General features: G+C 41.9%; 1 protein-coding gene across 1 annotated transcript; it reads right to left on the reverse strand.

Moving 5' to 3' along the window:
• Positions 1 to 316: 316 nt before the first annotated feature.
• On the reverse strand, positions 317 to 25807 carry UPRT (uracil phosphoribosyltransferase homolog). Its single transcript, XM_026685460.2, has 7 exons — positions 25387 to 25807; positions 7695 to 7737; positions 5509 to 5578; positions 2666 to 2728; positions 2244 to 2405; positions 1527 to 1625; positions 317 to 766 (listed from the first exon to the last, which is right to left on the reverse strand). Exons 1-7 carry the CDS (start codon positions 25752 to 25754, stop codon positions 660 to 662), a joined length of 912 nt encoding a protein of 303 aa, XP_026541245.1. The 5' UTR covers positions 25755 to 25807; the 3' UTR covers positions 317 to 659.

A 25807-nucleotide genomic window follows, 5' to 3' on the forward strand; every position in this document is an offset into this window, starting at 1 on the left:
AATTCTGCAACCCAGATCTGATGGGACTTGCCTCTTCAATGGCCTTGCCTCTTCCCCTAGTCCATATATTCCATATGCGAGCAAGTGTGAGTAGTGTCATGTTTTGCACACACCATCTTTTGAATTGTGCCTGCATTTTGTTTACACATCTTTATTATAGTTACACAACTTCTATACAGCTTAAGGATGCAATCTACAAAAACAAGTTATATCCAAAGACTGGCACCAATGTGCCAATGGTTTCTAGTGAAAAATCCATCTGTTCCAGGAAAAAGTCCAGTTGCACTATAAAAACAATGAAAGATACAGACAATGGTGCCTTCACAGTTAGTTTATTTTACCGTTGCAATCAGCCAAATTGGCTACAAAGAATAAATAAAGTAGAGGGCAACAATTTGAATAACCCAACATTAGATGTCTGTGGTCTGCTTTATTGCCCCATCTCATTATTAAAACAAAAACTAGACTTAAGATCAAGTATCTATCCATTTAAATAAAAAAATTAGTGCAGGTCAACTATTTCCACCTTTGGACAAAAATAAAACCAAACCAAACCCAAAGATGTTAAATATTCCCATAGATACCTCAACTTCAAATTATAAAATGTAGAAAAATGGTGTAATATCTTACAGTAACAAAACACAAACGGGCTAAGTACTTCAGTCTGTTCCAAAATACTTCTGCCCAAAATGTGTAGGAGCGACTGGATGAACCTCTGTTGTCAAAATTGTGATATCTGGAAATTCCTGGATTATTGATTTGGCACCTTAAAAAAAAAGAAAACTAAATTATATATGTAGCTATGTTGATTTTCTACTTCTGGAATATACCGTTATCCAATTATTACAAGCTTTAATCAAAAGTTGACATAAATTCCTTTTCCCCCCCCTTTCCCAGTTGCATTTCCTTTGGACGTAGTTAATTTCTATGTGAAAGCTTACATGTGACAGTTTCCACAGCTGTCAAACAAGAAATTCAATGATACTTCTATAATACAGAAATGACACTCTAGAATATTCTTATTTGCATAAGAAAAAATTTAGCTGTGTCCTCATAGGCATCAAATACACATACACAATTCCCTTCATTTAGTCTGCCTTTTCTAACATGAAAGGATTTCACTACATAGCAATGTTGAAAATCTTTTCAAACGTTTAAGGATTATATTCATAATTATTCACTCCCATCTCTAATTGTATCTACAATATTTGGAGGATGCTCACATCCATGCCTTTTCTGAAGTACAACCAGACAGTCTGTTTTTCAAAATCTTGCAACAGAAGGGGTTATGATTATGTTTCTCCGTGTAACAGATTGCTTGATCGAGTGCTCATTAGCTTTACATATTTGTTTGGTTGTAGATCTATGCTGACCATCTGCCACTTTTTAAAGAAATCAACTCTACTGTGGTCTATAATTTCCCGTTTCCAGCACGTGTATGGATCTCCTCAGATGAAAAGAGAGCTTAAACTCTTTACCACAAATACCTTTATTTTATGAATTGCTACTAGTTTGCCTGAACTTACCATGGGGGGTAGAGAAGAGACTCAGCAGGATTATAACGTTGGGCTGAACCCCGTGTTCTATGAGGACCTTTACGGCCTCGATCACCGTGTTGCCAGTGCCTGATCCATTGGGGGGCGGGGGAGGAGGGAGGAGTGGGAAGAGAGAGGGAAGGAAGCAAAGGTGGATTATCCAACTTGTCTTTTCAAGCTTTGTGTGTGTGTGTCAGAGTCATCTTTCCTTTCAGTATAATTACAACTGGAGTTAGAGTCTAATTGTGGCACAATCTATTCCCAATTTCTTTTAAGAAATTTCGGCGAAGCATTTGGCTAAGCAGAAGAGTTTAGAACTTGGAAAGAAATAGCCGATTACCAAGTATTTCATGAAGATTTTAAAAATCTGTGGAATTCTACATAGGCGTGCCATTACTTACATTACATTGGCAAACTCCCATTATTCGTTTTATATGATTAGACGCCTCTTACTCAATATGTGCAGCCTAGGATCCATATTTTGCCAGCTCCATTTGCAAAGCTGGCTGGGGAATTCTGGGAGTTAAAGTCCACAAATCTTAAAGTTGCCAAGTTTGGAGACCTCTGGACTAGACCTTCCAGCAAAGCATGCAATGGGTGTATTTTGCAGCTCATCACAAGCTAAGCCTGTCCTCACTGGCTTATCTCTGTTCCAGCCGAGCCCTCTGCAGCCCACACAGCTTCCGATACCGCCTTTAAAGCACTCACTCAGAATGGGGTACATGAGGAGGACTTTCCTTCTGTAGATGTCTGGCGGAAATTTTGCATAGTACACTTTGGCTCTCTGCGTCTCCTCGTCGCTCTGGATCAGGATCTTCCCTATTCGTATAGATCGGCAGCAATCGCGCAAGCCCTGTTCCATGGCCTCCCCTTCGTTGGGAGAGGGAAACAGGAAGACGTTATGCAGCGAAGAAAAGCAAGGGGGGGTCACTCACTTTAAAAATTGGCATTTGCACTCTCAACCTCATTATAATTCTATGGTATTTCCCTAAATGGGGTTGACTATCTTGCTTAGGCGAGGCCCGTGCATTATTTTCCAATCTGCATTCTGGTGTTATCGATAACGTGATACAACGTGATTAATAATAAGAAATACTAACAAGCACACAAGGAAATTTTAAGTGACCTACCACTTCTCATTATGCTGACCCCACAGTTTCCCTTTTCAAATTTCACTCCTTCATATTTGTACCCTGTTGAAAAGACATAAATATTCTTTTTATTTGTTATAAAGAATTTTTTACTCTGATAAAAATAAAGAAGTTTCTCCGGAGTTGGTATCCTTCAAGTTATTCAGTAGTAAACCTAGTAACTTCATTCCCCAGACAGCTTTTACTGCAATGACATGTTTAAATAAGAAAACAGGAAGTCTTATAAATTTGGAACAGTCACAGAAAGAAAGGACAATATTGCAATGGTTGACCTTCAGTGATGAGAAATAAAATTTAACTTAAAATGCACTTTCATTGCAAACTTTTTAAGTGTTGAAATTTCATTACTATCTGTACAGTAGTCAATAAATTTCCTTTCTAAAGTTTAGTCCGTACTTTTTTGGGGGGATACACACAGAGATAGAAAAACTCACTGAGTTGATGTTGTTGAATAATTAGTTGTATATGTCTTTCATATTCTGACTTCAAATCAGAAATCTGAAGAAAGAATCCAGTCACATCTGCAAAGAAGTACCAAAATAACTATGGAAGCTCCCTGACTGGTTTCCTGAAGCCTTCCCCAATTTTCCAAGAGGTTTCCCCTGTGACTTCCAAAACTGCAGCCTGCATGTAGGAACGAATCAGGTCAAGAAAGCTATTTTTAGGCTAATGCATTGAGCAAGAGTCCAAGCAAAATTAAGAGAACTCTATTTATTATCAGACTATTTATTTACAGCCTCTACAGACAACTCTATTTATTTACAGACTATTGTTCCAATCATATATTGTAGACTCTGGCTTGATAATGCAGCTGGTTCAGCCATTTCTGCCAGAATGAAATAATAGTGCTTCTTGCTTAGAATTATGATTTTGAACATCTGAAGCTAATTAACACCTGGCCAACCACAGCAGAAACAAATATTAAACCAAAACACATAGCCAATTTGAACCTGTCCCTATCTGTATTAAAGACCTCTAGGAAATCCCAGGCTGGAAAATTAAAATATATTGAGACATGGATAATTGTAAAGCTACATGGTTTCCAAGAAAATTACATGGATGTAGTCATGAAATCTTCAGGAGGAATGCTCAGCCTAAAGGGGTTTTTGTCTTCACCGTTACCAGAGCTTTAGACTCCTTTAATAAGACGATAAAATAAGAAACACAATCTTATTGCTAACTGGATCTAATCTATGAATCAGACAATACAGAGCTCTTGCTTACATAAAAGCTCTCAAACTATTAGAAGGACATATTGATACGAAGTAAGTGAATTTATCATCTCCTTGCTAGTTAATTATAGTTGCAACGTTTCTCAGACTCACTTGAATCAAATCTAGGGTCAGATGCACAATAACGCAAAGTTCCAATCAGCTAGAAACAGCATCTCGCAGTCACATGTCACCATTATAATCAGTGCACATTGTTCTCTGTCTGACCTGTTGTTTATTCCCCCCCCCCCGCCCCTTATAAGCAGAAACACTAAAGAGGAAGGGATTTAAACAGATTGTAAATCATACAATGGAAATACACATTTAAAGCAATTCACTGGCCCTGGCAGCCAGGAGCATGCTACCCAAACAGCGCGGTATATTTCCCATTGTGTGCCCGTTTCCTCTCGTTACTCCTTCCTTTCCAATCCTTTCCTTTCTGTTCTGCAAGGGTGTGCCTGACCTGATTCCCCCCCCACTCCCTGTACAACAGAGAGATTGGAGAGGAAGGGATTACAAAAGAGGAACAATGGGAAATACACTGGTTTGCCAAACGGACTCAGGGGCTAACAGTGCCTTCGCATTCCTTTTGGTGTGTATCTGCTTGCCTTCTTGCAATCCTTCCTCTTCATTGAACGCAGTTCCCTTCTGCTAGCACACCAGGATAAGCGTTCTAAAGGGTGGGGTTGTTGAGAAAAGGAAAATACAGTTGCAGTCATAGGATGTCCCACTTAGTGACTGCTTTGCTTAATGAGAGTTGCTCGTCCCAATTATGGTTGCTAAATGAGGATTACCTGCATTTGAATGACCAGAGCTAAAATAGCCTTCTGTTTATTGGATTTTTATTTGTGTACCTCAAGATTTAGTTGCTCAACCTGAACTACCGATAAGCATGTAAGCCATCTGCTACAGAAACATATAATACAGTATATATATTTACATCAGGATGTCATGTAGTCTTTATCATTTTAAGGCAGGTCACCTATGTGATCTCTTTAGAAATCTATTAAATTTTGCTGTTCTTTGATGGCCGGGACAACAAAAACCGGAGACCAATTTCTTAAGGAATTTATTTAAATTGCTGCTAAAGAGCATTCTGTGTTTTGTTTAATAATTTTGTTTGTTTGCGCTAACTGTACGATATCTTATCCATGTGTTATCTATCTCTTTTAGCTTTGCACTAAATAGAGTTAGTCCTTGGTTAGCAACAGTAAATGGCACCAGGAACTCAATCACTAAATGACATGGTCGTAACACAACACAGCACACGACTGCATCAACTTCAGATGGCAGTTCCAGTCATTAGGTGGTTTAAGCCCAACGATCACCATTTGCAACCTCCTGCCAGCTTTGCCATGGACTGCTTGCCTGAAACCTGTAGTGAAGATTGTAAATAGTGATCATGTGATTGTGGGATACTGCAACAGTCTGTGAGCCAGTGGCCAAGCACCTGAATTACAATTACACGAATGTGGGAACACTGCAATGAGCCCAATTTCAAGGTCCAGACGTGTCTCCTCATTCAGCACCATTGGAACAAATGTTTATTAACCTTTATATAATTTGGCCTGGGACATTCCCACGCCTTGGGAGCTTCTACCTTCTTTTTACCTGTTGGAGTGGTCACTGTGCATTCTGTGTAGGGTAGTCTATTTAATCCCTCTTCAACTACGAGTCTGATCTGCAAGGGAAGTAAAATTCAAATAATCACAGCAAAACCAAAGTCTCAATAAAAGCATTTCTCACTTTTATTGCAAGCAAAATTTGTCTCCTGCCTAAACTAAGCCTACAGATAATCCTCCACTTATTGCCAATTGTTTAATGGCCATTACAAAAGCCTCAGGAAGGTTGTTTTATGGCCATTAAGCACTTCTGGCCATCATAAAATGTTGCCCACCTCCCATCTTGGGCATTTGGCAACTGACTCGCTTTTATGATTGGTTGCCAAGTGCCGCCCGATCATAGGAATCATTTCCATTGACACTGATCTCTTCTAGGAATAGGTGCTTGATGGTTTTAACCCAGGAAAGTGAAGCCAAAAGTTCTTTAAGCTAATGCTATAATTGAGCTTATGAAGCATGTCCAGTCTGGCCCTTTGCACAGAAAAAGAAGAGAGATGTGCTAAACTTTTGCTGTGGGAAAGTAAGGGCAGTTCTTCTTCCCCCCCACCTTCACCAGGAAGTGGCTGCAGTCCTCCAGCCCCACCCAGGAAAGTGGGGAAAGGGGCATTTTAAGGCACCGCAGCTGAGTGGCTGCCTTTAACTTTTTCTTCCTGGTAAAGGGCGAGGTGGAGCCGCCTCCTGGGAGGAAGAAAACGGTGAAAGCCACTTGGCACTGGGCAGGGGAGGGCAGTGAGGGCAGCTGTGCTGGAGCTTCCCAGGGATTCGGGGCTTCAGGGGTGGGGGTAGGCCTGCTTCCCGCTCTGGAGAGTCTCCTGGCCTTTGGAGCCAGCTGTGGGCAGCTGCTTAGGTACCCTGCTGTGAAGACTTCCCAGATGTTCGGTCCTGGCGAGGTGGCTGCTTCATGCACCACTGGAACCTCCCCAGCATTAAAGGGCATAAATGGTGGGGAGGGAGAGAGAAGGCAGGAGCTGCGGCCAGTTCTAAGGGTGGGTGGGCTGCTGCACCCCTGAGCTTTGATCATGTGATAATGTATGAGGGCTGCAACAGCTGTAACATCGGGCACAGGTCCCAAGTCCCTTCGTTCAGCACCGTCGTAATTTCAGTCGTTGAACGAATGGTCGTAAGCTGAGGTCTAACTGCATAGGACAGTCACAACGGTGGATAAACAGAATATCTTGGAGGATTCTCTCCTTATCTATGGGCATTACTGCTGAACCAATACAAACAACAGCATTTATTTATTTAACTCTTTGATTTTAGAATGTTTCAACAAGCAACAAAACAAGATTTCCAAGACACGCTTGAAGGATGGCTTTTCGCACTTTCAGTTGTATATACCACAAGCAGGGGGCCATCTCCACGAATCAACTAGCGCTATTTATCAAATGGAGAAAAACGTATGGATTCCATGTAAATAGGTATTTCCAAGAAAACTGATATTGGGAAATACAACAATAGTCCTATAGTCTGGTTACATTAAGTAAAAATACCAACTGATTCAGAATCCATATGTATTCTTGAATATATATCCTAAAGATTTATGTATAAATTTTTATGTGGAAGTATTTTACTTGGTAAAACAAGCAAATGTATCTTGCCGCTGGGAAAAAGAAAATTCTGTTTTTAAAAAAATAGTATTTGTTTGAATTCAAATTTTTCATTAACAAAACTCACTGAACTTTGATGGAATTGCAATAGGAAAACAAGGAGTGTGTTTGCTCATGTGTAGGGCCCTGGGTTGGAGGTCAGCAAGTCCACGTTTGAGAGTGCTGGGCTTGTGGGTGGGGTGAGTTCCCACCATTCGCTCCAGTTCCTTGATGGGGACATCAGAGGAGCCCCATGGATGCCCCCCAGGCAACAGGGATGTCACCAGCTAATTCAAGCTGGAAGCACCCTAACCCAGGGGTCTCCAACCTTGTCAACTTTAATACCTGTAGATTTCAACTTCCAGAGTTCCTCAGTCAGCAAAGCTGCCAAGGTTGGAGACCCCTGCCCTAAACCATACCTCTGACATAAATGGGGAACAGGACAATAGGAAAGCACAATATAATAATCAAACTATATCATTAATATTAATGACTGGTTTTTAAATAATCTATGCTTAAGGGTGGAGTCATTATGGTAATAACACCTTCATGAATGAGCATAACATAGTACATGAAAAATATGGCTTACCAAGCGATCAGCAGAAAATACGAAGTCACCTCTACTGGCTGTCCTGAACAAAAAGCAGTAAGAAATCATTTTATTAGGGATTCAACTTAGGTTTGAATCACTTTGTTAGTTAGCCCGGAATATTTAATATAAAGTGTGACACTATCAACATGCACATTCGTTTTATCTATTATTTTATGAGAGAAGGTCTAGAATCTAGACTTTAGATTTATATTTGATATCACCAAGGCCCTTCAACATTAATAATCATTATAGCAGCTGCCAATACTGCCAGAGAAAAGATCTACTGAAGCCATCCTGCTATGGAATCTGTGGAACTTTTTATTTATTTATTTAGGAGACAATAAGGAGACAGGATTATCTGTAAGCCTATGAGCAAAACTCTACATTTATTTTAAGCTCCACAAAAAGCTCAAAAACGAGCAGCATGGTAAGTTTAATAAAGAAAACAAAACGGATCTTGCATTTCTCAGAGCTCAGTAACATTCCACGCCTCTGCATTTTACTGAAATTAGCTTCTTTTAGTGCTTCTAGTGAGACTTAAAGAATCTGACAAAATCATTTATTGTTTTGAAGCATATATTCATTATTTTAAGATATGGAAAAAAAAGTTTGCAACAAACAACTGTGGGCCATTCTCAAATAGCAAATCACCTTTACCTGTTACCTTGTACATGCAAAATGGAATGGCAATGGAATAAGGATAGGATTCTTTTTTGGCCAAGTGTGATTTGGACACACGCAAGGAACTTTTTCCCAGTTGCAGAAGCTCTCCACGTAGACACAAGCAACAAGTGATAAATCATGATCATCATCATAAAATACAATAATCATAAATCATAAGATACAACACTCAAGTGATAGTATAGGATCAACATAAATAAGCAATCAACATAAATTATAATAGGATACTCAATAAAAAAATCAACATAGGGGGGGGGGGGGGGGGGGTGGGGGGGGGGGGGGGGGTGGTGCGGGGGGGGGGGGGGGGGGGGGGGGTTTGGGGGGGGGGGGGGGGGGGGGGGGGGGGGGGGGGGGGGGGGGGGGGGGGGGGGGGGGGGGGGGGGGGGGGGGGGGGGGGGGGGGGGGGGGGGGGGGGGGGGGGGGGGGGGGGGGGGGGGGGGGGGGGGGGGGGGGGGGGGGGGGGGGGGGGGGGGGGGGGGGGGGGGGGGGGGGGGGGGGGGGGGGGGGGGGGGGGGGGGGGGGGGGGGGGGGGGGGGGGGGGGGGGGGGGGGGGGGGGGGGGGGGGGGGGGGGGTTGGGTTGGGGTGGGGGTGGTGGGGGGGGGGGGGGGGGGGGGGGGGGGTATGTGGGGGGGGGGGGGGGGGGGGGGGGGGGGGGGGGGGGGGGGGGGGGGGGGGGTTGGGGGGGGGGGGGGGGGGGGGGGGTGTTTTTTTTTTTTGGTTTGGGTTGGTTTTTGGGCAGGGGGGGGCCCAAATGAAAAAAAGGGGGGGGGGGGGGGGGGGGGGGGGGGGGGGGAAGAATTAATTTTTTTTATTTGTGGTGTGGGGGGGGGGGTTGTTTTTTGCGGCTTTTTCAGGGTGATCACAAGAAAACAACAAAGTTATAGTCATAAGAAGCTAAGGAAACAGGTAATAGGAAAGATGAGGACAGTAGTAATATTGCCCTATAGGTGGTTTGACATATAAGCTAATCTGGTTCCCTAAGCAGCAGGCTTTACCTTATATTACATCCTCATAACTCCACAGATTTCAAAGCCTTGTTAACATTCTCAATCTTCGATGGAGTTGCGGCTGTAGGTGGCAATATTGGCAAGCTCAGACACAGTATATATGTTCCCTCATCTCAAATTCAATCTATATTCACAAAGGAGATAGGTGCCTTGTCATGTTTGGAGAGTCAGGTATTTCCATATATAAAGAAGTTTTAACAGAATGAAAAACAAGAGCAGAAGCTGTGAACTGGGTTGGGAAAAGCCAATAGCTAACACTTGTTCTCCCCAGTTTCTGATTCTATTTTGGAATCTCCAAGAATCTGAAGAAAAGCCAGGTAATTTAAAACAGATAACAATAGTTTATTTCTGTAGGCATAGGTAAAAATAATTAGCAGGATTCCGTATTACACTGGTGTTTATTTTTTTACTCTGTGGTGCCAATTTTTTCCATTTCTCTCCTAATTATAAATCTGAGCTTTATGTCCAATTTACATAAAACTCACACATGTACAAGGTTATTAATTATATTAAAATACCTTTTTTTTCTGGAATAATTTGACTCCTGTTTCAAATGCCTTGGGAGAGAATTTGCAGTAGACCAGTGCTACCGGCCCTGCAAGGTAGGCCAGACTTGAACCCCAAAGTCATGTATAGTAAAGCCACTTTTATTACAGGGTTTCCATAATAGAACCTTGCACCTGTGAATGTGCCTCTCCCTACCATGCCTTTATCCTAAAGAGGAGGGTCCAGTCTAAGCGCCTTTCCCAAATTCCATTCCTGCTCTGGACTCTTATTTGACCATTGCCTTGGTTGCAGCTCTTCCTCCTCTTCCTCAAGGTTATTCCCACAGCCCATTACAAGCACCACCTTGTGATCTGTCCAGAGCATTGCATTATCTATTTTGTAGTTTCTCTTTACTCACCCCACCTACTCGTATTTAACTATGTAAACAGGGATTTCTGTAAACAGGGATTCTTGCATTTTAAAAGTTTGATTTTGCTCATGACTTGTGAAATTGGTTTATTTCCCAAAGGAAGAGTTAAATTGTCTAGTCGCCAGAGTTTGCATCAGAGCCTTTTTTTTCGTCAGTACCTTTTAATTGCCAACTGGACAGCTCAGGTTGGGAGAGTCAGATCTTTCACCCATAGCAAGATAAGGGAGAGGATGTCAGGAAAGTCACCGATCAGTGGTATTAACCAACCCACAGCAGGAGCCAAAACAAGGAGTGGATATTCAAAGGGTTTCCAAAAGAGGTTTGAGACCTCCAACATGCCACTCTGTAGGCTGAGCCAACCTGCTACATACAAAATCTAACGAAATCGTTCTGCTGTCAGAACAATACAGTAGTAAAATATCCTCTTAAGTTTCCCCCTCTATCAAAATCAGTTCTAAAGAGTTGGAGTATTCTCTGGAACACCAAGAATAATAGTGGGAGAAAAATCTCATTGTACAGTTATTTCGTCCCATTATTCTAAGCTTTTTCTTTTCAGCAGCATAGTGGGAGCAGAAATTATAATTATGGAAGGATTGCTCCCAGAAAATCTAGAGATTACAGATCTGAACAAGGAGAGATTTAACCTGGAAATAAGGAGACATTTTCTGACAGTGAGAACAATCAATCAATAGAGCAGACGTTGCTTTCAGAAGTTGTGGGAGCTTCGTCCCTGGAGGCTTTCAAGAAGAGACTGGATCTGTCAGAAATGGTGTAGGGTCTCCTGCTTGGGAGGGGGGTTGGACTAGATGACCTACAAGGTCCCTTCCAACTCTGATTATCTGTTAATCTGTGACATGCTTTTGTGGGAAGTCAAGGATGGCTTTCAAGATAAGGTACTTTACACCAGCTGTCACCACGTCATCCGCGAGAAAATTTTGGCGATCCGCAGAAAAATTGTTTGCGTTTTTTATATATGTCATTTATGAACTTAGCGGTCCCTGAGGTCCGAAAGGTTGGCGAGCCCTGCTTTACACAGAAAAGCATCAACTTTTACACCATAAATTTCTAACGAAGACTAACAACCAGATATATAACAACTTAAATACTGGGATTCTTTTCCCTGATTTTTTGTAACAAATTGTTTCAAACCTGCTTCTTATGATGGCCATTTGGTTACATCTGGCACAGGCTTACAAAGCGATACTGTATGTCAAGCGCTGGGGAAATCAGGAGACTGAGGCCCTTCAACTGAGTATAAAGATTTATTGCAAGCTTAAGCTCTCTATAAGGATCTGGACTACTAAGGGTTGAGGAAAATTAGTGGTAGAGAAGGAAGACATTCATTTATTATTTTATTTATTTGGTTTGTCAATTGCTTACAAGATAATAGGTATGAGTAAAAAAACATAGTTATGAATACATGGATACATATAAGAAAAATAAAAGAAACAATAGGACAGGGACGGTAGGCACGTTGGTGCGCTTATGCTTATTCAAGGTGGGCTGGATTTAGCTCTCTTGTGGGCGCAGGGATGCGAGATTTATGATGCATTTGACCCCTCCCTCAGGCTCAGCCTGGTCATCTCCTACACTACAGGTAGTCTTCGACTTATAACGTTTAGCAACTGATCAAAGTTACAATGACATGACCATTTTTCACAGTTACAGCCTTAGTAGCACCCCCTGATCATGTGATCAAAATTCAGGTGCTTGGCAACTGGTTCTTACTTAGGACCATTCCTGGGCCCCCAAGGTCATGTGATCACTCTTTGCAATCTTTTGACAAGCCATGGGGAAGCCAGATTCACTTAACAACCAGGTCACTAACTTATCAACTGCAGTGATTCACCTAACTGTGGCAGGAAAGGTCGTAAAATGGGGGCAAAACTCACTGAAGAAATTTTCGCTTAACCACATCAATGTTGGGTTTAATTCTGGTTGTAAATCAAGGACTACCTGTATCTGGTCCAGGATTCCTTGCTTCTTGCTCCGGACTCACTACACACCCCAACCTGCCTTTTTAACAGCTGTTCTCAGTTGAAAAACAAAAAACAAAAAACTTGGGCATTATAACGATGAATAATTGCAATATTGATTTTGACAGACCTAAAGCTTAAATCTGATTCATTAAAAGAAAAAGCAACATCAGTTTTCAACTGAAGTAAACAGAATTTTTATAGACGAGCTAAGTAACCAAAAACAATTATCGGCAGAACAGAAACATGAAAGAATTCCCCCATGTTTGCATTCAGTTAGTTAATTATGGATTTCCCTAATAGACACATACTGTTCTGAGCTGCTTCTATGGAAACCAGCTACCAAAATCAGCTGCCCCAAATCTCCCTTTTTATTGTAAACTGATGCACTGTTACCATTAGCTTTGAAATCAAGCAAAACAACCTCTGCTCAAATATTTCATGAAATTTATTCCCCTCAAAAAAGATCAACATACTGATATGAATAAGAAACACCAGTATCTATCTATCTATCTATCTATCTATCTATCTATCTATCTATCTATCTATCTATCTATCATCTATCTATCTATCTATCTATCTATCTATCTATCTATCTATCTATCTATCTATCTATCATCTATCATCATACTTCTATGGCTGCCCATCTATCAAAGGCACCCTAGGTGTTGGGCAGGTAAAAATGAAACAGAAACACAATCCAAAGCATCAACGGTAGCGATCTCGGGAACAAATGCACCTCAACCGTATCAGAGCTCTTACGAGCACTTTGACTCCAAGGAGAAGGTCCAAAATCTTCACAGCCCTGCGATGGTTGCTTGTATCTCAAGGAGGATGTTTGATCCCCAAGACAGGTGCCATGAGAAAGGAGGCAGTCTTCCAAGGACCCACCAAGTGACACTGCCTCAATGGCAGGCGGAAAGGTTTGGTGAGGCAGTCCCACAAGCAACCTGGCCCCATCTCATGTCTAAAGATAACCACCAGGACCTTGACCTACCGCCTCCTCGGTGACCTTGGCCAGAAAGGCAAGCGTAGAGACTAAATGAACATTGTTTAGTACTGCTAGTTTCGAGGATGGCCTCCCACAAAAACATCTGGTTGGTGTTACTGCTGATATGGCACTTGCCTTCAGTCCTTCACTGGCTTCCTCCCAGCTCCTATAACTCCAGTGGAAAAACAGGCATTTAGCACTGTTGCTGAACTGCTGATGGTTCTCTACGGGTGCTATGTCATTGTCACTCCAGACCATCAAACCTCCCCCAGCAGCCCAACATGCTCCGGCTGCCTGAGTGGGGTTGCTCTCTGCTTATCACTAGGATTGACACCACCAATTTTTCTGCCACATCAAGATAAAAAGCTTAGGGCGTGTTCCACAGTAGCCCTGTAGACCGGCTCCACATCCCTCACCTACTACCTCAAAAAACTTTCTGCAGCATACTGTTGGGGTTCATCAGCAGCAGGTGTGGACGGCTGGTGTCTCGGAGAGTGAGGACTCGGACAAGGGGCCTGCGTGTGATGCAGGGATGGGGCCAGGACCATCAGGGAGTGGAGTGCTGCCTTCGGAGCTTGTGGAAGCTGGCAGCAGTGATGAAGAAGTCCCCGAGGAGCCTGTGCCCAGAGCAGTTGCAGCAGCACGGGCGACTCGGAAGTAAGGCAGCACAGTAATGGCCCCTCCCTTAAGAGATAAAAGCCAGCTGAGAAACCAGAGTTCTTTGCAAGAAGCAAAGAAAATTTTGCACTCAGGGCCTTGTGGACGTTTGGAATATCTTGGTTGGTGTTTGGAGACTCTTGGTGTTTGAAATATTTCTTGGCAACTTTATCTAGTGTTCTTGGCAGCCTTGCATAACCTTGGCAAGGCTCGTTCTTATCAGAGACAATTAGTTTGAAACAGCCTTTTAACCGTGAAGGAACGGAGTTCGTAAAGAATCATTAAAACGTTTTTCTTGTACCTCTGTTTCATGTTTGTTTCCTTGGAACAAGGTTTGGGTCAGAACACATACTGAAATCCTCTAACACCCAACAACAGCACAAGATGCCTGACAGCAAAAAAAAAAAAAAAAGGTAACATTTTAATAATTAAAATTGTAGCATATTGATTAGAAGATTGGACCAGAAGCCAGAATATACAGGTACGAGTCTTCTAGCAGTTATGAAAACTCACTGTGTGACATTGGGCTACTTATTCTCTCTTAGTTCAACTATTTTGCAAGGTTGTCTTTTGTGTGAATAAAATGAAGAATTGGAACGAAAGGTAAGAATTCTGGAGTGATGCCTCCTGAATTAATATTGGATTGAGCCTATTTAACTAAAAGTGCCAATTATGCAAAACCAATACAATCTTTGCTCTTTTGTGCACATTACCAAGTGAAGAATTGAAATCTCTGCATAAGGGTAACACATTTCAAAAAACTTGCGCCATTCCACATTTTTGTCAGGGGATCCCAATTTTTTTATATTTCTTTTGGGATTTTTAGTTAGCACTAGTTTTTTTTAATAACAGACATAACTTTTTCTGAATTCATATTTCCTAAATTTAATATGTATTTCTGGGGATGATTTAGATTAGATTACCAACAATTACAAAGACAGTTCCTTTGCAAACCGACTTGCCCAATATACTAATCTTTATCTGTAAAGTCCAGTTATAAGAGAAGAGTAGAGTATTTTAGCTTGTACATTCAGTTTATGCAGATCTATAGGTACAAAAGGCCAGGTTCAGTGAGATTTATTGAATTTATATCTTATCTTTTCATCTGAGAAATATTCAGGGCAAGGGCTAGAAAGCAAAATATACAAACAAATTAAGACCATAGTTATAAGTACTTGAGACATGGAATTTAAAAGATATGAGAATTCACTCAAAATGTTGCACTCAGGAAATGAGCATTGAAATCCTTTGTATGGGTCTCTGCAAATGAGGGCATACCTAAAGGGCCTATGCTGAAGATATTTAACAGCTGGATAGTTTCAAAACCAGCTGTTTTTTTCATACTGGTATGATCTGATCATTGTACTTTGCACTGAATAGCACTTTGGATGCCGCATATTATGTCCACAGCTATTTCCAAACGCTTTTCAAGATTAACCCATTATAGAGCACATTGAAAGAGTTTCATCATCACTTCAAGGTGTTTATGATACAGATGAAGCCAGCACATGAATTACTGCAGCTAGCACATTAAATAACGGGATAGGCATATTCTATGCCACCTCCTCAGAAATTTTGTCAGTATATGGTCAATTGGTTATTTAATTTACATTCTACTTTCCACTCAGTTGAGTAAAAAGCTGAGTATCTTACGCCAACAATTATTAAAAGTAGAAAATAGAAAATTAAACCAATGCAAATCTTAACAATTACAAGCATAAAGAAATAGGAAAGCAATGTTACTCTTTTAAGGAAGGCACAAGTTCCCTACCTCTAGAACAGACTAAATCTCAATTGTATTGCTTAATTTTCTATTAATCAAGAGCAAATTTATCACTCAGAATTAACCTTCAACGTGTTTGTCGTTGACCCACTGTCAAATCCAAATTATTCTATGGATGCTAATTGTAGTCTTAAAAGTACATGTCAAAAAGCACTCTGTTGGATGTAAACCACACACTGGTTTCACAGAAATATAAAAATGCATTGGGACACAACCAAACTACGCAATTCTATGGGCAACAGTAGAATTCTAGTGCCATGGTGTAAAACAATAGCCTCCAAAATACACCCTATTAACTTCATGATAGCAGACTAGAATCCCAGCATTTCAAACCCCTGAAATCGAACCCAGGAAGGCAATTCAGAAGAATATCACAATCAATACTACTGTCCTGCCCCTGGTGGAGACGGGAGTGTGGCTCTGGAGGTGGTGGAGGAGGCTGGGGAAGGGCAGAGGCCGGCTGAGCTGCCAGAGGAGGACCCAGGCCCATCCCCTCTCCATCCTAGGGCACGCAGGGAGGAGAGGATAAGGGAGAGACGTGGTCTCCTTGGGAGGAGAAGGCCTTGATCCTCTTCATGGGCTGCAGATGTGACAACTGAATAAGAGGACAGACATGCGTATGGGCGAACGCTGGAAACAAAGCATGGAAATATCTCTAGCTTATGGTTCCTCTCTGAGTTTGGCGTCCTTCCTAGTGTGTGTTAACTGTGGACATCCTCCAGCCCTTATCTTGCCTGGTTTGTGTTACTTTTTTCCTTCTTCGTGTTTTTGTCTTCCGTCAAAGATATTTGAAGCTTGGAAGCACACTGAAGGAATAAAAGGGGCTTCACCTGTTTTCTGTGACTGTGTTTGTTTTGTATCCCACCCTGGGTCATCACAACTACCAATAATTTCACAAATCTTGGTTGCTAACAATTTCTAACACAATGTCCCCAAACATTCTGGTTCACAACTTTAATCACACATGCATCCTGGCCAATGACTGACCTACAATGCTAAAGCATCTACATGAGAAAGCCTTTGCTAACAATTGCCTGAAAACGAAATCTCATTATTAAGACAGAACTAAAAATTCTGCATAATCTCTGATCCTTCATCTTCTTCTGTTGGGACTGGGGGGGCACCAATGGCTTTCTCAACAGAATCTGCAGTCCGATAAAGTCTCCCTTGATTGCTGGTCATATGTGAAAAGGATTCCATGGGATGGATTCCTACAGAGCAGCTACATGAAATCAATTTAACTTTCTCTTACTCTGACTAGCACACATTTTATCCTAAGGCCTCCAGAATTGAAAAAAGCAAAACACAGCTAATGGCTATCCATTTTGTTTGTGTTTGTTTATTAACTCCTAGAAGAGGCTCTTTATATGCCAAGTCTGGCAAGAATAAAGGGCACTGCTTTTAAAACATCCTGCTTGGAATAGACAAATCAAAAGGTACAATAATATGGAATTTCATTGTAAAAGAGTTGGAAGTAAAAACTACACAAATTAACATATAACACATTTGCAAACAGGTGAACACACACAGAGAGGGCACCTCACCAAAGCACTTCTGCAATCACCACACTCCACATCCTTTGATTCTACTAGTGACTCAGCCTAGTTCAATTCTACATGAATCCCATCTTGTTTGGGAGAAGTCTGCATCTGACTCTTCCTAACTGTATTTCATATTCTCCTTTCTAGCCCTGTAACAGTCCAGTATAATGAGCCGTTATTCTCTACTGAGTGAAAGAGAAGAATCAACCCATTTGAAATCTGCTTCAAGCATTCCATTATGAAGCATCTACAGCAGGGGTGTCCAACCTTGGCAACTTTAAGACTTGTGGACTTCAACTCCCAGAATTCCTCAGCCAGCTTTGCTGGCTGAGGAATTCTGGGAGTTGAAGTCCACAAGTCTTAAAGTTGCCAAGGTTGGACACCCCTGATCTACAGTATTTATTTTGGGGGAAGGGGAGAACAAATTCTGGAGCATTACTAGCATTAAACATAGCACAAATTAAATATACTCATATAAATACTTTGAGGGTAAAATATTAATCTTCCATCAAAATAAATATTTGAGATCATTCATTACACCAAAAAGCCGTCTATTCCTACAGGATATTTGCAGATGCTCTGCACCTGCTTTACAGACAGTATTCCTTATCAGCTTGATAACACATCCACATGGATTTTTTCTTACATCAGCTTCTTTCTCCTCTTCTCTGTGCCATAGCACGTATTTCTCTAATGATGCAACACAAAGACAGTAGCAGACTGAACTTAGAAAAATGCCCTTTGGTGAGAGACAGCTTTCCATATTAAGGATTTCACACTTTCCACGGCTGCTTTCTGCAACGTCTTGGGAGTTATAAATTAATGAATCCTTCAGCACATTAATCGTACAACATATTCTAGATATTTAAAACTATAAATGTTTCAATACTAATCGGAAATAATTTGAGTGAGACATTTTTATAACGGGATTACACTGCTCCTGACATAGTGGGTCATTGCTGAGTGCAGCAATAACAAAGGTATGAAGTCAGCGAAAGCAAGCAATAATTCCACTTGCCCTGGAGCATGCAACTAATCAGGAGGCTGCCGAGTACAATTTGTACATGAGGAAAAGCTCTCACCGATCGTCTCTTTCAATAGGGAAGGGTAACATTTTCTTCAAATTGAACTCAATGGTCGGTGACGTTATGGACATGCCCGTGTTCATTTTGGGCAGGAGTACAAAAGAGGATTGCCTTCATGAACCAGGACCCACAGCTGCTTGGTTGACAAACCCAGACAGAGTCAGCCAGGTGCTGCCACCCACCGAGGGTCAGAACATGGGGAGGTTGGAAGTAGCTGCTGCAATAGCTTCAGAAAAAGGAATTCCCCTAGGCACAACTCCATAAGCCACTCAAATAAATCAGGTCAGTGTTCTTTACAAAGATGACCAGATCCACAGACTATATTAGGAAAAAAATATCCCTGGCCAAGTGAAGCTGGAGGCTGACCCCTTGGGGAATGTCTGCCCCCAGCCATGAAAGCTCGTGAGATATCTTAGGCGAATCATCCACTAGATGAGCTCAGCCTCCCAAGGCTGTTATGGGGAGGGAAGAATGGAATCTAAATCTAACAAGTTGAATAAATGACAGCCTCTTCATCAGGAAATGAAGAAAAACAGGAGAAAACTATTGATTATAACAAGAGTGTCCCCACAGCCAGAACTGATAGTCCTCGACTTAAGACCAGCCACTTAGCAACTGTTTGAAATGATGGTGGATCTCCCCAGGGATACTTACCACCCGGATCCAAAGTTCTGACCCTCCCCCTACCTGTGGTCACACAAGCACACTCTGGGCACTCAGTCTTTATAACCATTTGTAGCATTTGGCAACCGCAATTTGAGGTTTTTGCTGGCAATCGGCATTTATTTTTTGGTTTCAGTAAAAAACACTCATTGTAGACAATGGATTTGTATAACGATTGCCATAAAAATGATTGTAAAATCAGGCATGGTCCTATGGTGATCAAGTTCTTGACCAGCAGAATTTACACTTCTAAGTCAAGGATTACCTGGAGTAAAGACTTTACATGAAGTATTACCCTCCCTCCTCAGCGATACAGCAAGTACCTAATTCTTAAATTTGTTGCAGAACTTGCTTTTATCCATCTCTCCCCACTTTCTTTTACATTCCTTTAGAGTGTAGAAGAAGCAAATAATGACATGCTACTCATCTTTGCAAATGCTCTGTAAGTCTTATAAACAATGAAACTCAAAATGCTTTGAATTAAAAAAGTGAATGCTTCCATTACACAGGAAGTACATAATTACACATTATGAGATTAACACAGAAATAAATCAGGGAACAGTTACAAGGTGAGAAGCAAAGACATTTGTGGTGTAACCTCTATGATATTTCAAATCTTTAATAGTAAAATGGCATTTATTTTCATAGGGTTTTATTGAAGACACACAAGATCATTTGAAGCAAAAGGCTGTACTTTGCCATTACAGATCCAAGTTCATTGTAGACCTCCTACTTAAAATTCTCTCATCGGTCCTGCAATGTTCTGTTGTTCAAGAACATGTGGTGATCTCATTTCAAAGCTTTTACTGTATCTTATTTGTGTGCTTTCATTTTTATATTTCTGTATTATTTATCATGTCTGCATGTTATTTTGTCTCCAAGTTACCATCACTGAAAGAAATGGATAGAAGCCTCCTTACCTACATAAGGGAATAGAAACAAGCCACCGATCTTAATGTAATTCTTTCTCAAGTACACTTCAGATCTGAGCTAGCAAACATTTTTCTGTATGTTGAAGAATCAGCTTTGGCAATCTTAATCATCTATTTTGCTGAGTGCTGTGAATATGACCCTAAACAATTAAGAACCTGAAAGCTTACTGTAACCTTGAAGTCAAATCCAAATTTGTAGCACAGTTCTTTTAATCCCCTCAACCATTCATCGTATGTTTAGCCTCCAGACTACTTATCATTTTTGCTCTTTGCTTTTCTTTCTTTCTTTCTTTCTTTCTTTCTTTCTTTCTTTCTTTCTTTCTTTCTTTCTTTCTTTCTTTCTTTCTTTCTTTCTTTCTTTCTTTCTTTCTTTCTTTCTTTCTTTCTTTCTTTCTTTCTTTCTTTCTTTCTTTCTTTCTTTCTTTCTTTCTTTCTTTCTTTCTTTCCTTTCTTCTTTTCCCTTCCTTCCTTCCTTCCTTCCTTTCTTCAGAGCCTTTTTTGTATTGTAGTAACCAGATTTGGACACAGTGTTCCATATGTGCCTTCACTGGTGCAGTATAAAGCAGGACTATAACTTCTTGTGATCTTGATGCTATCCTAGGACTGCATTGGCTTTTTTGGTAGCTGCAGCACACTGCTGACTCATGCTTAAGTGGTGGTCCACCCTCTCACAGTTACTATTTTGAGTCAGGTACTGCCTATTCTGCATCTGTACATTAGGTTTTTCTTGTCTAAGTGTAATACCTTACTTTTCTCACAACTGAACTGCATTTTGTTGGATAGGGCCTAGTGTTGAAATCTCTCAAGTCCCTCTGCATCCTGAGTATGTATCTTCTAAACTGTGGGTTATTCCACGCAGCTTGGTGTCATTTGCAAATTTCATGAGCTCCCCTCATTCTAGATGATTTATGAAGTACTGGGCCCTAGACAGAGCCTTGAGTATCCCACTGTATGCTTCCCTTCATGTAGATGTAGTTCCATTAACTCCCACCGAGTTCACTTGGTCAGCCAACTGTGAAGCCATCTGATAGTGGTGCAGTCTATCCCACATTGTTCTATCTTTCCAAAAAGTAGGCTGTGATCGACTTGTCAAATACCTTACTGAAGTCCAAGTAAACTATATCCACAGTATTTCCTTGACCCACTAATTTAGTTACTTTATCAAAGAAGGCAACAGGTTTTGTCTGTCATGATTTGTTCTTAACAAGCCCAGGTTGGCTTCTAGGGATCACTTTATTCATTTCTAGGTATTCAGAAATCTGCAGCTTGATCATCTTTTCAAGGAAGAAATTGTCATTTAAACAATAAAATCCTTATTTCAGGAATTATGCAAACTTAAGGCCATCCCTCCACATTAAAAATATATCCTTACTCTTTATTGTTCATTTCCATTGAAAAGTTTTTATTTTATAAAGCAGCAATTATTGATTTATTTGTGGTAGGTGTTGCACTAGAAAATTTCCAAGACCCCCTCCATATATGTATGTGTGTGTGTGTGTGTGTGTATGGTATTCAGCTTTGTTTGGGTATTTTCACACTTCATTATAGTTGTGCTTTTAAAGTTGTAGTGACGTTTCGGCAGAATCTCATCTGCCATCATCAGGCTTCTGTATAGTGTTCGTCTGTGAGTCAGACTTTCACAGCCGTTTCTGTTTTAAATTTGGTGCTAGCCTGCTGCTGTGCCAGAATGGTTTTTTCTTCATCCTGATTGGTTGGGAGTCTTGGTCTGTGTTTATTGGTCTTGGAGTTTGCTGTGTTCTGCTTGATTGGTGTTTCTAATATCTTCTGTCTGTTTTGTGGCTTTTTTTGTCTTGATTGGCTGGCAACATTGTGTTCCTGTATTGGAGGCTTTTAGTGCGGCTTGGCTCCGAGTAAACGGACGGCTATCATTTATTAGGAAGCTAGGTTTCATCTGGGTGCCTGGTTGGGGTGTGTTTGAGCTGGAGGTATCAGAGGGAGTCTGTTTGTGCCCAGGTGTTTGCCTGGCTTGTGGTGTGGAGATTTTTTTGTTTGAGAGTGCAGGCTTCCAGATAATTGACAGTCTGGTGGAGTCATCTCTTCTATTCATGCTTTCAGGTCTTTTTGCAAACTCTATGGCTTCTCTGATAATTCTGCAGCTGGGGTTTTCTATAGCGGCTAGAGTTTTGGTGCCATTGAAGTCGATGCTATGATGCCTGATGATGGCAGATGAGATTCTGCCGAAACATTGCTACAACTTTAAAAGCACAACTATAATAATGTGGGAAAATACCCGAACAAAGCTGAATACCATACATATAAATACCCATGAAAACTTAAGAAGATATATATATATGTATATATGTATGTATGTATGTATAATTGCCATTTCTTTCTTGATTAACCCTATTCCCTAAAAAATCATTAACATTATTCTTGATGGGTTGGTTATACAAATTTATCATTTTAGGAAGTCATTTATTATTTTAGAATCCCTAACTCAGTATGTGAATATTATATTAAATACTAGTTTGTATTTAATCTGCTAAGAAAAAAATAAGAAAACCATTTTTCAACTTTCATTGTCCTATCCTATTTTTGATTTTTAAATATATCCATTTAGAAAAATATTTGAGACAATTTGCAATGTCATCTAGATTAGAAGGTATTTCTAACTTTTACCACAGCAGGACTAAATGGGAACATGTAGAACTGCTGCATAAGCTTGGATATATTTCTCAAATCGGCTTAATAAAAAAGGGGACATTACCTTAAAACAAGATCCATCCTACTGGTTCAATAATTCTAGAATGAAGATGCATATAAGACAGTACCAATGTCTATAATATCTACATTCACTGTGTTTCATTTGTTAAAAACTGCTTGATATTGAGACCAATAAAAACCATGCAATCCCACTTAGTATATTTAAAAGCCATACATCATTTGAATAGGTTTCAACAAATTGTGAAGCAACGTAATTATCAAATTATAAGACCAACATCAGAATAGGTAAGAATAAGCATCAAAATTCTAACACTGAAATGCCCAGAATACATTAGCTATTTATAAAGTTAGTTATTGTTGGCTCTTTGTTTAAACAAGCTCCTTGGCACTTAATGAAGCATCCACATTAGATGTGTGGCATATTCTAGAATAGGCACACATCTAAAGCATATTCTAGAATTAGAAATAGCTTCTTTCTAATCAAATTTGTGCCTTGCTTCAAAAGACTAACTGAAGAACCTGGATGCCTCCATCCATATGACTCCACCTCAAGAAGCCTGAGGTGGAGTCATATACTTTGCTAATTTGTTGTTTGCTTAGTGACCTACAAGCAAAAAGGAAAAATATATTTTGAAATTATTCTCAGAACACAAAAATCTGGCTTCATATTGCAGCTACGCTATGGGTTCTTTTGCTTCCAACTTCACTAATAATAACTGGGTTAATGCAGGGGTGGAGTGCAAAACCTTTCCTGCATAAAGAAGGTACACTTAAGTCTTTGAGTGGCATGAGGGTCCCCAGCCAAATGGGTGGAATCAGGGGGGGGTGGGGAAACCACCTAAGTTTGAATAATAATAAATGCATTCAATACGTTTTTCTGTCACTTTGAAAATGTGCTGACAAACTTTTGATCTTTTTCATATTATGCAGCCCCTTGCTAAGCTGCAAACCAACCACATACAGGTCTGTGCAATATGTGAAATCCATCGGTCTCCATTAAATAAGGTTATTGCAAGAATGTTCATGTCATCTCAAAAGTCTGTCCAGCCAAAAAGCTCTTTTGTATCCACTTACAAAGGAAAATGTTTTTAATACGAGACAGCTGGACTCATTGAACCTTACAGGACTATGACAAACCCAGATCTGAGAGCAAGCCAAGACCAGTGAGACAGCAGAGGTGGACTTGCACTGACACACTCCGTGAACTTTGGCGCAGGCTTGAACTGAAAGCCCTACCTTGAACGCCTGCCTGTCTGCCAGCCTGCCTCTCAGAACCGGCTTCTCTACGCTCAAAGACGTCAGCAATTGTCCCCACCCAGGTCAGTCCCTTTACAGAACAGAAGATGCCTTGGGCCAGTGTCATCTGGCATGGCTGTGCTTTCTTCATACTCCTCTAAGCAAAGCCTGGATGGATGACTCATCCATCTCTCACGCATTTCTGATAAATATTGCCTCAAGAACCATTATTCCGCAACAAGAGTTAACATGCCTGTATTTCAGAGGAACTGAAATCAAGAACCCACCTAACTTGTACTCATTTACTGGCTGAAGGGATTGCCTGGCTATCATTTTGACATCAGCAGGCTTACCTATAAAGACCGCTCTCTGCTCACGAAGTTGGCTCTTCCTCAAAACATACATTTTAAACATTGATGAATAATATTATTCCACTAGTCAGCTTGTAATGCTTTTACCTTAAATTCACTTTTTAAAAGGAAGAATTGTAACATAGTTCCTAACGCGTTTTGTTTCTTTCTGTATACTAAAGCCAATAGAAAAGGGGGAAATGAAAGAAAGAACACTCTTCCAGACAACTTTGCACCTGGCATAAGAGAGAGAGCCACCTTGGTGTCCTGGTGAAGAGGCTGAGCTAGAAGCAGGAGGAGGTGGGTTCTAGCCCTCCCTTGGGAAGCTGGCTGGGTGTGCAGGTAAACGTACAGGTAGTCCTCAACTTACAACAGTTCCTTTAGCGGCTGTTCGAAGTTACAATGGCACTGGGGAAAAAAGTGACCCGGGACTGTTTTTCACACCTACGACAGATTGGCCACGTCACCAAAATTCAGATTACTGGCTGCTGACTCATTTATGATGGTTGCAATTTCTTGGGGTCAACGTGATCCCCTTGTGAGACCTCCTGACAAGCTAAATCAATGGGGACGGCAGGTTCACTTAACAACCATCTTGCTGGCTTAACTGCAGGGATTCACTTGACGAATGCGGCAAAACTCTCTTAACCACCGTCCCATTTAGCAACAGAAAGTTTGGGCTCAATTGTGGTCGTAGGTTGAGGACCACCCGTACTTATCAGAGATGCGTTCACCGCCTTGAGTTGACCTATATAATACACACAGATGCTAAGATAGATAGAAAGATAGATAGATAAATAGGGATAGATAGGTAGATAGATAGATAAGATTGACAGGTGGGTGGATGGATAACTGGATGGAGAGAGGGGGAGAGAGCCACCTCTCCTCCTGCAGTATCAGAGGCCGGTCTTTTCCCCGGAGGGAGGGGGCTCATTCAACCTTCCAGCCCCTCCTTAGTTGCCCCCTCCCCCCCCCACTGCAGATGGCGATGAAGCCCAGAGCGCGGCCGGCCCTTCGGCTCCCCTCCCCTCCCGCTTGCTGGCTCGGCCGCGCGGCGACGCCCATCGTGACCACGCGGGGCTGCAGTCCCGGTTTCCGGAAGCCACGCGGGCAAGGCTGCCGGGATCAGGCCGCGGCGCTCTGCACGCGCTCAGAGGGCGGCCGCCGCCGCCGCCGCGCGCTTACTTGTCGCGGATGATAGTCTGCAGCTCCCGGATCTGGTCGTTCATGGGCAGCAGTTTCAGCTGGGCCGACCCCGACCCCGACCCCGACCCCCGCCACTCGTGAGGCGTCGTCGTCGTCGTGGCCGCCTCGGAGCCCTCGCCGCCGCCCGCGGAGCAGCCGTTCCCGCCGGCGCAGTAGCATCTGCTGCCCTCGGCGCTGCCGCTGCCGCTGCTGCTATCCGGGCTCGGACTGTCGCCGCTGCCCGGGCCGGGCTCGGTGAAGCGCAGCTGTCGCTGCCCGCCCTCGCCGCTCGCCGGCATCCCGGGCTCTGCTGCCGGAACCCCCACCGGGCCCACCACGCGCCGGTCGCGGCAAGGCATCGCCTCCATGCGCCGCCGAAGCAGCCACGGCGCCCCACCACGCGCTCCGCTTTACCTCAGCC

This window comes from Notechis scutatus, chromosome 10, assembly GCF_049901735.1.
Source record: "Notechis scutatus isolate UNSWTSFEM ecotype Mainland chromosome 10, rNotScu1.2, whole genome shotgun sequence".
NCBI classification, from domain to species: domain Eukaryota; kingdom Metazoa; phylum Chordata; class Lepidosauria; order Squamata; family Elapidae; genus Notechis; species Notechis scutatus.